The following is a 13,700-nucleotide window of genomic DNA, read 5'->3' as shown; positions in this document are numbered from 1 at the left end:
GCGGCCGCAAGCTTTTTCATCAGAAATGTGATTTGACCTCGATATTCTTATGTTTGCTCTAAACGTTTCAGACAAAATTATTCAAAAGTTGAATTTGTTTTTCATAAACTTAAAGAAATAATTAATAAACATGAAGCTGTAACAGGGTTGAGTCTAGGGTAACATGTGAGCACACACACACAGCAACATGCACATTACAATTAATATGTATGTGGCATAAGCATGTTGAAAAAGCTCAATAATTAATTTAACTATTATTGTATAACTTCAAAATCAGTGTTAAACCCTGTTACAATCTCACAACCATGTTACATTCAAACATTACATTCAAACATAACGGGGTTGTGATTTTTTGCACAAAATGGTTGCTACTCCACATGTGGTGAATACCAGGAGAGCACATGGCATGCATGATATTAAGAAAGCATCTAAAAATGTTTTATAACAAAGATCATATTCACAAGTAATAGTTTGCTATATTTTTTTCAAGTAACGGTGTTGAGTAATTATGCTTGACTACCATAATATTACATGATAAATGACTGAAAACATAGTACAATGAGGTAGCTACTTGCCTGTTTCTGGTGTTGTGTTCTCCAAAAGACTTCAAAGTTGTCACTTCCTGTTTCACATGCTTCTATGGATTGAACCATTATTTTTGTGGGGGGGGGGGGATGCTCAGTGTAACAGGGTTGATGGTTACTGAGGGACAGACTGAATAATGTTATTTTAATTAATAATTATTCATTTATTTTGAAATAAATCATTACCAGCATTAACAGCACAGATGGATGTTCATGGAAAAAAGTATGGACTTTTTACACATTTTCTTGGTCATATCCCAAATACATTTTCATGAAATGCCACAAGGGACATGTCAAAATACATGGTGTCAACTGAAATAACAACATAATGCATAATAAAAAGCACATTTTGGTAACTGATTAGATAAAAGACACTTAAAAACATCAAAGGGACTCAAATCGGACCGGATTGGTGGAATGACTCAGATGATGCTATGGAGAGAAATGATGATGAAGACGGTCACGGAGATGCTAAAGAAAGCGAGGATGAAAATGATGATAGGGAGAGAAATGATTCAAACTAATCAAATAACTTGAGTGCTCTCCTTTTGCCATTAAAATATCCCACTGATCCAGCCAGTATCCAGGTACAATATATTCATTTTAATGAAGAGAATGGGGAAGATAGAGAGGGGGGAGGGAGAGATATAAGATTGAATGAGAGGACATGATGAGAGAAGGAGAGGAGAGGATATGAGGAGAGAAGGGGAGTACAGGAGGAGAGAAGGGGAGTACACTACAGGAGGAGAGAAGGGGAGTAGGAGAGAAGGAGAGGACATGAGGAGAGAAGGAGAGTTAGGAGAGAGAAAGGAAGAAGCTCAACCAGGGCCGGATTAACGACCGGCCTTGAGTGATGAGGGGCCTAAAAAAAAAAAAAAAAAAAAAAATTATTTTTTATTTTTAATTTTTAATTCTTTTTTTTTCTTTTTTTTGGAGGCCCCTCGTCACTAGAGGCCCCAATTTATTTTTTATTTTTTTTTAACTTACATTTTTTATTTTTTGAGGCCACTCGTCACTAGAGGCCTTTTGGAGGCCCCTTGTCACAAGAGGCCCCACATTTATTTAAATTTTTTTTTAACTTTTATTTTTAATTTTTTTGGATGCCGCTCGTCACTCGAGGTCTTTTGGAGGCCCCTCGTCATTAGAGGCCCCAATTTTTTTTTTTACTTTTATTTTCTTTTCTTTTGGAGGCCCCTCGTCACTAGAGGCCCAAAATATTTGTTTATTTTTTTTTTACTTTTATTTTAAACATTTTTGGAGGCCCCTCGTCACTAGAGGCCCCACATTTTATTTAATTTTTCTTTCTTATTTTGGAGATCGATGTCATACTGTGACACTGAATGATTGGCACTGACTGACGCTCTCTGATTGGCCACTGACATGTTTGCCCAATCGCGTGACGAGCTGTGTCTTTGCCCATTTCCTCGTCAAACAGCCTGCAAACTACCTGGCGTTATATCGCCATGCTCTAAGACAAACTCTAACCTTAACCAACTTCGAATGAGTGCCTAAGCTTAACCGTCGAAAGAACTTGCCGTCAGCCCGTCACGCTCTAAGACAAACTCTAACCTTAACCAACTTCGAAAGAGTGCCTAAGCTTAACCAGTGTAGAAACAGGCATCGGCCAATCAGAGAGCGTCTTGCCAGAAATGCGGCTAGGTTTAGAAATAACGTGACTAGGGGCCTCCACACTACACACTAGTACTAGTACTAAATACCTATATGTCCCTATGCCATAAATGTCATGTATGTTGTGTATGTCATAAATGTCTATATGAATTGAAAATGGGGGACCCTGATGTAAACAAGACAAACGTCTTTCTCAGGTCTGCATCCCCTGCCTTAACAATTGTGTGTATTGAGCCGTACTGTATTGTACCCATTCTGCAATCTGTTAAATAAAGTTTTCATTCATTCATTCATTCATTCAGTAAAAAAAATAAAAGAGATACGAAAATTAGAAATATAGGCCTCTCTCTTATACATGCCTCCTCCTAATACAAGCCTGGTATCCACTACAGTTGAAACAAATACAAGCCGGGGTTACTATTAGAGGAATTACGGTATTCTATATATTTTTTAAAGTGACATATAAAAATGCCACTGTGCGTGCGTGCACGTGTGTGGGGGGGGGGCCTCCACAAGAATCTGGCCCAGGGGCCTCTGAAGTCTTAATCTGGCCTTGAGCTCAACGGCACTCAAATTAACTTTAACTGTTAAACTGTTTATATCCTGTAAAATATGTTGTAAATAGCTTTTAAAGAATAGCTTCACTACTTTTCAACCCAGACCATATTAAAATGCTGTTTCCCAAATATTTGTATTCCTCACTGATATCTTATTGAGAAATGTACCACTGCAGCAATGGTTTAAGCCTTCAAACACCATGATAATCTACTGTTCAAACACCATGATAAATCTACTTTTCAAACACCATGACAATGAGGTGAAATAAACATTTGAAAGGTGTATTGTTCCCTGTGTTTTTATCATTGAGGTGTGGTTATACTATTAATCTGGATTGTCTATGTCATTCTAATGTTAATCCTAATTAAGGATGAAGACTATCTCACCATACATGACGCATCATATCTTTTTGCTCACTGATGGGGTCCCATGTTGTGCAGTAGGTGCCCTTTTTTTCTTTTCGCCCCTGCCCTTCAAACAGCCTGAGTCCGCCACTGCCGGTGGCCATCTTGTTACTACTGCTTTAACACATTGGGTGCCGTTCACAAGAATTCTGGTCTCTGTGACCCAACGGTTCAGTGCCAGAAACTCGTTTCTGGGTCGTTATTTCTTTTATTCGCTATTCCCATTCATAATCCATCGAGGCAGCCTGTGCAGGCTGTCCTGAATGGGTCTGAGATCGCAAACGTCACATCCTTGGAATCTCTCTGGCTCCGCCTGTACGTCGATCTAAAAAGTCCCGTCCAGGTTTTCCTGGGGGGGAAGGAGTAACGTTTATAACACATGGATTGGTGGATCATGTTGGCAACACGATCGACATCAATACTTGGAATGGCGATCAGATAATTGGAATATTCTTTTTCACTGTCCAGCAAATGACCTATGACCTGCCAGGCTAAATGACCATGAATAACAATTTCCAAATGAATTCCATACATATCAGTTTTTCCCCCTGTACTGGGCAATTAGTGTGTAGCGAAAGAGCTTTACAATGAGGTCTCAACAAGGAGGATAGAATGTAGTGCGAGACACTGGAGGAGAGTGTTGTTAAATGGAACGCAAAATAATGAGATATACACACACATGCAAGCATGTGCACTCAAATACACAAGCACACACACACTACATAATACGTACGCTGACAATAAGATAAAGGTAAATGCTGTTTGACAAGCAGAAGGAAGGAAGAAAAATGTGGGGGAAATGTTGATTTAAGGAGTATGAGTGACATCTAGGCCCAGTGAAATTACAATCTAACAGTGGAAAAACCATGACAGGACTGGTTGCAATTATAGCTAATGTAATCGCCAGCCAACTTTGTCCAAGGAGACCTGGGCCCTCATTCATCAACGTGGACGTAGAATATGTTCTATTTCCACACGTAAGCATGGAATGTAGAACTAGTGTACGCACAGGGAAGTCGGGATTCATCACACGGTGCGTACGCAGGCTCTACGCTCCTCCGTAGAACTTTGTTCTACCGTCAATGCTCGTGCATGATTATCCATATATGGTCATGAAAGTGAGGAAACACCCCCCATGGGATGTGAAATAATGGACTGACCCGAGCGGTACTCTGAGAAACTCCACGGAGAATTCACTGCTGTCGAACCAAGAAGACACTATCGCGTATTATGGGATAAATAAAAGGCGGATTTGTAAACGGTGATGTCAGATATCAACGGCTCCCTAAGACCATTGCTGCAATTCTGCCTGGACAGCTCAAAATACTAATAAAGACCGTTCGTTGACCACTGTTTGGCGTTGGTTGTGTGTCATTATAACCGTGCTGTAATATGAATGCCTTTATTAGTTGTGTTCGATTGGCTATATGATTTTTAGAGGCATCTATTTTGTTGTCGGCTAATAAAGACCGCGCTGGAATATGACTGCCTTTTCCCGTGTTGTTTGATTAATACCCAGGGATTAAAGTTCTCCTCAATTTGATTCCAAATCGCGATGGATCTCCCGTCAATTTTCTACCTGCTGCATATGATTTCTAGAGGCATACTACAATCCATTTTGATGTCAGTATTGGGTAGCCTACATAAACAATAATACGAGAGCTATACAAGAACAATGAATCTTACTGCCATGTATGATGTAGCCTATACGCCATGTGTAGCCTGCCTATATGTGATCAATACAAACATGAACTTGAATTCCATCATGTCTGTGTGCGGGTCACTGCGGGAACTCACAAGGCTGTTGTCACAATGTAAATAAGAACGTGCACTGAAAAGTTACAGTATGTAGTTGGTTGATCATTTGTATGACAGTCAGTAAACCCTTGCAAAAAGTATCCGTTTTATTTAATGAATTGAAAAAATTCAGCATCGCCTTCCTCCCGGCATCCAGCAATAACATGTATCAGGCAAATGCGCATCGCAACATTGACTGAGTGGAATCCCTTTCTATTCACATAACTGCATTTGTGATGGAGCTTTGACAGCTACAGTAACAGTCTATTGGTCGATCCATCTCCAATATCACGATGGACCGTGCCGCGGTGGCAAAGACCCGAGGGTGGAGAGGATCTTGAATGAATTTCATCATCATATATATATGTTGTGTGTCTGTCCACTATGTTTGTTACTTTGTTATCCCCCCCCCCCCCTATCTATGTAAAGCGACCTTGGGTCTCTTGAAAGGCGCTATATAAAATGAAGCTATTATTATTATTGTTATTATTAGTATTATCATCACATCTGTGCGGGAGCTCATAAATAGACTGTTAGTCTCAGTGAAGTTTCAACGGAGGTCATCTATTCTAACCAACAAATTGAAGTAGAAAGCATTTCGTGACCAATCTTATTTGGAAACATGACACACAAAATAATTTGCTTTTTATTCGAAACAATATCTAATCGCGTTTGGAGGTTGGTGTTTTGCGTCTGCCCCCCCGTGCCAAACAAGCAGGCCAACCTCTTGTTCGCGTGTGAGCCCGTTATAATTACACTACTGTCACTATTTTATAATGAACTATAATGAATTACGGGTCATACAGAAGTTGAACACTAATGCACGGAAGCTTATTTCCGCCTTGAAACTAATGCAGGACTGAGGAGTGCTTATGCGTAGTAACGATATTCTACCACTGGGCGCGAGGTACGCCAGGTCCGACCTGTGCGTAGATGTAAGCACGGAGTCAAGTTCAAATCGAAATTGATGAATCCCACTCTTTGCTTAGAAATGATCGTACGCACAGGGTAAGCACAGATCTGTGCGTAGAACACGTTGATGAATGAGGGCCCTGGATTTCATGAATGCACCTTTGGGTGAGAGCTCTAACAGAGTGAACATAATGGAAGGCATGACGAGGAGAAGAATATTAGGCCTGTCCCCGACTAAGGATTTGTATAGTCGAATTTGATTGGCCAATATTTGCCGATAGTCGACTGTGGGGGGTGCTTAATGTCTGAAGGAGTCGACCGAAGGCTCCTTGTCCCCTGCGAAAGCATGCAATTGGTCCACTGATGGATACATACATTAGATGTGTGAAATCCTCTTTCAGTGCCCCTGTGCCCGTTTTCTTAGGCAGTTAGCATCTCCGGTATGCGCGCCATTAGCGTTAGCCACGCTTCTAGACCTCTTTGCTTTTGGAAAGAATGATTAAATTTGTATTTTATATGTTATCCTTTATATATTTTTTTGGGCATTCGACTAAGAGGTTGGCAGTCGACTAAGGCTCCATTCGATCGATTAGTCGACTATTCGACTAGTCGAAGTCAGCCCTAAAAAATATGAAGGGCTGACTGATGGTCTCTGGTCAATGAGGAGAACAATATGAAGGGCTGACTGATGGTCTCTGGTCAACAAGGAGAACAATATGAAGGGCTGACTGATGGCCTCTGGTCAATGAGGAGAACAATATGAAGGGCTGACTGATGGTCTCTGGTCAATGAGGAGAACAATATGAAGGGCTGACTGATCTGGTCAATGAGGAGAACAATATGAAGGGCTGACTGATGGTCTCTGGTCAATGAGGAGAACAATATGAAGGGCTGACTGATGGTCTCTGGTCAATGAGGAGAACAATATGAAGGGCTGACTGATGGTCTCTGGTCAATGAGGAGAACGCAACTAACCAATACAACTTTCATTTTAACTTTGATTTAGTTGTGAGGCCTTTGTTTGGATGCCAGACAGCTAATGGACTTCAGGATGTTTGCTGTGAGGGTTTGGGTCGTGTGTGTCCTTCACCTACCACTGATCCACTTTGCGTCCGGGTCATGCACTTGGAAGCATCTTTGGAAGAGGTCATCCAATGTCAACCGAGAGCCAAAGGACTTGGGACCTTCATCTACAGGAGGAGGAACATGTTGTTGAAGATTATCAAAAAACCAACCTTCATGCAGATGATGTGACGCTCTATTCTCCTGCCCATGCAGATGCTGATACAGGTTGTGTGTTACATTAAAAAAAAAGTTACATTTAGTATTTTTTTTGCTGAAGCTTTTGTCCAAAGACAAGTCAGCTGGAAGGGTACAACTCTTTCATCTGAGTAACAATTCAAACAGTGGTGAAACTTGGGTGCTGCAGTGTTGAGTGCATAGTAGTAGAGACATATTAGTATAGTAGGTAGTAACATAGATAAGGACGATTAATTAGTGGAAGAGTGCATGTAAGTGCTGCTGCATAACTATTCTATATTTTATAGTTCATTGATTAATGATTTATTTCTTATTTTCAAGCATAAAGTAATAATTAGATAAATAATGTGATACATAAATAATTTGTTGTAAAAAGCTAAATTCATTGGTCAAAAGTTAAAACGTGATGGGCACAAGGTCACGAGCGTCACATTTAACCGGAAATGTCTACCTCATGTGGCAAGTGTTCAATAGACAGAGAGAGCAGGTGCGCTCTGATGGACAGTCGAGCAAGACTATACGCTGCTCGACCGGTTTAGTTTGATATCTATGGACGTCTAGCGCTTGTAGCAGACGGTCAAAACAAAGGTATTCCATAGGACAAGAATTCAAGAAACTCTTTTCCTGACAAGCGGCCAACGAGGTATTATATTTCTTTGAGTAAATGCATTTTGATGCGCCGTTGTATTATTGTAACCGTTGCAATTGTATTGTAACTATTGCCTTTGTACTGTGTCTGTGTTCATCCAATAAATATAGTTTTCACGGCGTGAGAGGGACGAGGATGGTGATGAGCCCAAGACAATAAACGCCCGTTTCAAAAAGAACCGACCTGTGTCCGTGTATCGTTGGGGAGAGAGCTACAGTGAAAACTCGACTGCTCTACGCGGGTAGGAGAGATGAGAAGACAGCAGCCGGCGCAGCGTAACGGCGTCGGAGACCCAGCATCAGATAAGCTGTCGGCATAACAACCGCCAACTGCAAGCAAACGTAATTATTAGACTGTGTTGAAAGCGCAAGTTTCAAGTCAAAGCCAAGAAGTGCTCTACCACTAAAGTCAAGTCAAAGTGGTGTGAGAAGTGGTTAACTGAAATTGCAACTAAGGACTCAGATCTATTAACGTTACTGTGCCACATAGTCTAGACGCGAATGTGCTGCAAAGCGGAATTCCACCCCAAAAAAGGATCTTCCACCCAAAGCTGAAATTAAGACAATTTTGTGTTTTGTGATTGTAACTTAGTTTAAAGGGCAACTTAAGGCATTTCTGGTCATATTCACTCAGATAGTGTTTTATACTTGTATATTTAGTGTCAAAGTAATTTCAAATCCTATACTTAATTTAAGTCAACTTGAAGTCTAAAGGTTTAAATGCTGAAACAGTTGTTTGATGTAATATTGAGGTCTTCGCTTAGAAGGTATTTATATGGTTAACAACCTTTATGGCTACTCACATTTGATTTACTGCATACATTTATAAATACAAATCCAGTTCAAGCTCAATAGTTACACACAGCCATCCAAGTTAAGTCAAGATGTCCGACACTGAGACCTGCCGTCAAAATGTTGAATCACATACTCAGCCTGAAGCTAAAGACACTGAGACCTGCCGTCAAAATGTTGAATCACATACTCAGCCTGAAGCTAAAGACACTGAATCTACAGAAGAAGTGGAACAGTTACGTAGGGGTGAAAGAACCCGAACCCTTACAGAAAAGGGAATAGGATTTCAAGAAGAAAGGCTGAAGAGTGTAAACCGTCGATACATGAGAAGTGGAGGTGTCATGCCAGAATATGCAAGAAAATATTGTCAGATGAGGCCTCTGAGGAGGAATTGCATGAGCTGATTAGGAACATAAAAGACACTTGTCATGATGTAAAGATAATTTATGAAGAGTTACGTGGAACACAAACTCCTGAACCAGACCTGCGGCGCAGAGTTGACACGTGCATGTTTCTTTCAGAATTCATTATTCAAAAGGCAGAAAGGCAACTCAAAGGGCATACAGCAGTTGAAAAGGAAGAACCTTGGCCTGATGTTGGATCAATCCTAGACTCAACAGGTTCTTTATCAAGGTCAATGACTCAGCGATCAGGATCTGTCTCCACCCACTCTAGCATCCAATCATTCAAAAGAAACGAGGCTGCGGCTGAAGCTGCCGCATCCCAGGAAGTTTTGGCAGTGTTGGATGAACAGGAGAGGGAGGCAACAGAACTTCAAAGGCTAGAGTCTGAAGATAAACAACGGCTGGCAACATTTGAATCTGAGAACCTAACTAGACAACAAGCCATGCAAGACAAGCGTAGAAGGCTTGAACGTCTAGAGGAAGTCAAGAAGTTCAATGCTGCAAGAGCTCGAGTTAAGGTCTACGATCAAGTCGAAGACCACTTCGAAGTTGGAAATTTGCTGCAGGAAGCTGAACCAGCAGGATAACTAAAAGTGTTCAACCTCACAAATTCATTCATCCCTCAAGCCGTGCCAAACACTACTCAAACCCTCCATGCTTCAAGTCCACCATTCATTCCTCAATCTCTGGTAGAAAGTCAAGCTCCTAGTCTCCAAGGTCTGCAATGGACACCTCAAGTTCCACCAACATCAATGCCCATGCCTCAAATGCAGAACAGCTCTGATTGGGTCAACATGCTAGCAGAAGCCATAAGTGCCAGTCGCCTTCCATCACCAGAGCCTGCATTATTCACTGGAGATCCTTTGAAATTCAATGACTGGCGACTATCTTTTGAAACATTAATAGACAGGAAGAACATCCCAAAGAATGAAAAACTGTACTACCTAAGAAAGTATTTAGGTGGCGCTGCAAAGAGAGCCGCCGAAGGATTCTTCCTATTAGGCACTGAAGCAGCATACGACTCAGCCTGGCAGCTGTTGGAAAAACGTTTCGGAGACCCATTCATAATTGGGAAGTCATTCAGAGACAAGCTGCATGGATGGCCAAAGATAAGCTCTAAAGATGGTTGTGAACTAAGAGACTTTGCAGACTTCCTGAATTGCTGTCAGGCCGCAATGCCCCACATTAAGGCATTGGAAGTTCTCAATGACTGCAATGAGAGTCAAAAGATCCTGCTGAAATTACCAGATTGGTTGGTATCCAGTTGGAACCACAAGGTGATGGAAGTCAGGCAAGCAAGCGGTGAATACCCACCATTCAAGAGGTTCGTCGATTTCCTATCAAAGGAAGCCGATCTTGCGTGCGATCCCATATCCTCACTACAAGCGATCAAGAGTCTGGAAAGCGAGAAACCAAATTATCCACGAAGTCAGACCATTCAAGCAAAGACACTGTCCACAAATACAACACCGAGCAACATACCGTCATGTGTCTTCTGCAAAAGAATAGGACATGGCCTCACCAAGTGCAGAACGTTCAGTGAAAAGACTGTTGAAGATCGTGTCAAGTTTGTGCAGGCAGAGAAGCTTTGCTTTGGATGTTTGAAAACTGGTCATCAGTCAAGAAACTGTGATAACAAGAGTACATGTGAAGAGTGTCAGAGGAGACATCCGACATATTTGCCTGACGATAGGTTTAAAGAACGTCAAAGGTCAACACCTCTAAAGGGAGATGACAGGGCAGACACCAAAGACATGGCCCCAGCTGCAACAGCAACTATCAACAGAGTCATGCAAAGAAACCTAAGTACACAAACATCTTCAATTATACCAGTCTGGGTTTCATCCACAACACAGCCAGATCAAGAAATCCTTGTCTATGCGCTCTTAGACACGCAGAGCGACACAACTTTCATCTTAGACGAAGTGGCCCAAGACCTCAACACAAACAAGGAGAGTGTCAGCTTGCGGCTATCCACAATGTCTGCAAGATCAACAGTCATACCCTGTCAGAAACTGAAGAATCTGCAAGTAAGAGGATACAACTCAGAGAAACTGATTCCATTGCCACCAGTTTTCACACGAGAGTTCATACCAGCAAACAAGTTGCACATTCCAACTTCTGAAACGGCTCTAAAATGGCCTCACCTGGAGCAAATGGCAGACAAGATTCCACCACCATTGGATTGTGAAGTAGGCCTTTTGATTGGCTATGACTGTCAACAAGCTCTTCTCCCGAAGGAGATCCTGCCCGGTGAAGAAAATTGTCCGTATGCACAGCGTACTGATCTCGGCTGGAGAATCGTCGGCTGCTCGACCCCAGTAAGTGACTGCAGTGATGCAATAGGAACCAGTCACAGAATCATAGTGCGACAAGTAACACCTGCTGTGCATCCATCGGTTGATTTAAAGAGAGAAGTAAACTTTGTGTGCAAAACTCAAGTCAAAGAGATCAATCCAGCAGACATAATTAAGGCTCTCAAATCTGATTTCAACGAGCACACTGCCGATGATAATCCAATTTCTCAGGAAGACCTTCTCTTCTTGTCTAAAGTGAAAGAAGGAATAAGGCAGAAGGATGACGGCCACTACGAACTCCCACTTCCTTTCAAGTCGGACAAACCTAATCTTCCAGATAATAAACCATGTGCAGTTCACAGGCTCACCTCATTGGAGCGACGACTGAGGAAAAATGAGCAGTATCGCAAAGACTATGTCCATTTCATGAACGACATAATAACCAGAGGCGACGCCGAGAAGGTTCCACAATCTGAACTCGATAACCAACCAGCATGGTATATTCCGCATCACGGAGTCTATCATCCCCATAAACCTGGGAGGATCCGTGTGGTCTTTGACTGTTCAGCACACTTCCAAAAAACATCTCTAAACGATCACCTCTTGACTGGACCAGACCTGACTAATGCCTTAGTTGGAGTGCTATGTCGATTCAGAAAGGGTCCAATAGCCATAATGTGTGACGTTGAAAAGATGTTCCATCAGTTTCACGTTGTAAAGGAACACCAAGACTACTTAAGGTTCCTCTGGTGGGACAACGGCGACCTGGACTCCAAACCCTCAGTGTACAGGATGAGGGTGCATCTGTTTGGGGCAGCTTCATCCCCCGGCTGTTCCAACTTTGGATTCAAACATCTGGCATCGCAGGGTCATGGAAGGTTCAGTGAAAGGTCCATCAAGTTCATCCAGAGAAGCTTCTACGTTGACGATGGCTTAATAAGTGTGAAGTCACCTGCTGAAGCCATAAACCTTGTGGAAGAGTCAAGAGCCTTGTGCAGAACAGGAAACCTTCGTCTGCATAAGTTTGTGTCCAATGATAAGGAAGTGATTGCTGCAATACCACCTGAAGAACGTGCACAAACCAAAGACCTAGACATGGCCCTAGGAGAACTCCACGTCGAGCGAGCACTTGGCGTTCAGTGGTGTATTGAAGCAGATGAATTCCAATTCAGGGTCATAGTTAAGGAAAACCCACTGACAAGGAGAGGGGTTCTCTCAACCGTCGCCTCCGTCTATGATCCACTAGGGTTTGTGGCCCCCTTCATACTCGTAGGCAAACAGATCCTTCAGACACTATGCAGGGACAAGGTCAGCTGGGATGAAGATCTTCCCGAGCACATACTGCCACAATGGGAGTCATGGCTTAAAGATTTGCCTCACTTGGCAGCCCTGAAAATTCCAAGAAGCTACCTTCCTTCAGGCTTTGGCGAGGTCATGCGATATGAGCTTCACAACTTTTCCGATGCAAGTTTTAGTGGATACGGTGCATGTTCATATCTTCGCGCAATAAGCGAAACAGGACAGATCAGTTGCTCACTCATCATGGGGAAAGCAAGAGTGGCCCCTACCAAACTAACAACCATCCCAAGACTTGAATTGTCATCAGCTGTGACTTCAGTCCGAAACGGTGATATCATCAAAAGGGAACTTGAGATAGAAAACCTGCAGGAGTATTATTGGACTGACTCCAAGGTGGTCCTTGGCTACGTGAACAATGACGCCAAGAGGTTTCACACATTCGTAGCCAACCGGATACAACGCATAAGATCTAGCACAAGTCCTGAACAATGGCGACATGTTGCCTCCGAAAACAATCCAGCCGACTCTGCTTCAAGAGGACTGACAGCAGTTCAACTGAAGGAGTCTAACTGGCTGAAAGGGCCTGACTTTCTTTGGCATCAGAATATTCCATGCAAAGAGGACATGGTGGGAGAAGTAGAATCGACGGACCCTGAGCTTCGCAATGCTTATGTGCATGCAGTCGCGACGAAAGAAGTTAAATCAATGGTGAATCGCTTCACTAGATTTTCTGACTGGTCCAGAGCAGTGAGCGCCATCGCCAGACTCAAGAGATTTGTCAAAGAATTCAAGGGACTTCAGACAAGAACAAACACAGCAACTAACCTTGAAGAAAGAAGAGAAGCTGAAATCTTCATAGTCAAACTTGCGCAAGAAGAAGCCTTCGCTGAGGACATCCAGAAAATCAAGCACCAGAAAGAAAGCAACCTAAATAAGAACAACAAGTTACACAAGTTGAATGCCTTCATGGACGAGAACAATGTCCTCAGGGTGGGAGGACGGCTATCCCAATCAGCCTTGCACCACGACGTAAAACATCCCGCAATACTCCCGAAGAAATCTCATGTGTCAGCCCTGCTCGTCAAACATCATCATGAGCGTGTACAACACCAAGGA

The 13,700-nt window shown here is 42.5% G+C and overlaps 1 protein-coding gene across 1 annotated transcript in view; it reads right to left on the bottom strand.

Annotated features, from left to right (window-relative positions):
- LOC311229255 (inactive dipeptidyl peptidase 10-like) overlaps positions 1 to 13,700 on the bottom strand; it is a gene marked incomplete at both ends in the record, with an annotated part of 310,035 nt that overhangs the window by 265,595 nt on the left and 30,740 nt on the right. Inside the window, one exon of the mRNA XM_084315322.1 lies at positions 6,979 to 7,074. Within this exon, the coding sequence (XP_084171448.1) occupies positions 6,979 to 7,074 (96 nt within the window). The remainder of the gene's footprint in view (positions 1 to 6,978; positions 7,075 to 13,700) is intronic.

Source organism: Notolepis coatsorum (assembly GCF_963971535.1).
Source record: "Notolepis coatsorum genome assembly, chromosome: 5".
Classification (NCBI taxonomy): Eukaryota; Metazoa; Chordata; class Actinopteri; order Aulopiformes; family Paralepididae; genus Notolepis; species Notolepis coatsorum.
Note: the sequence above shows the minus strand (reverse complement) of the source record. Positions and strands in the feature narration are given on the sequence as shown.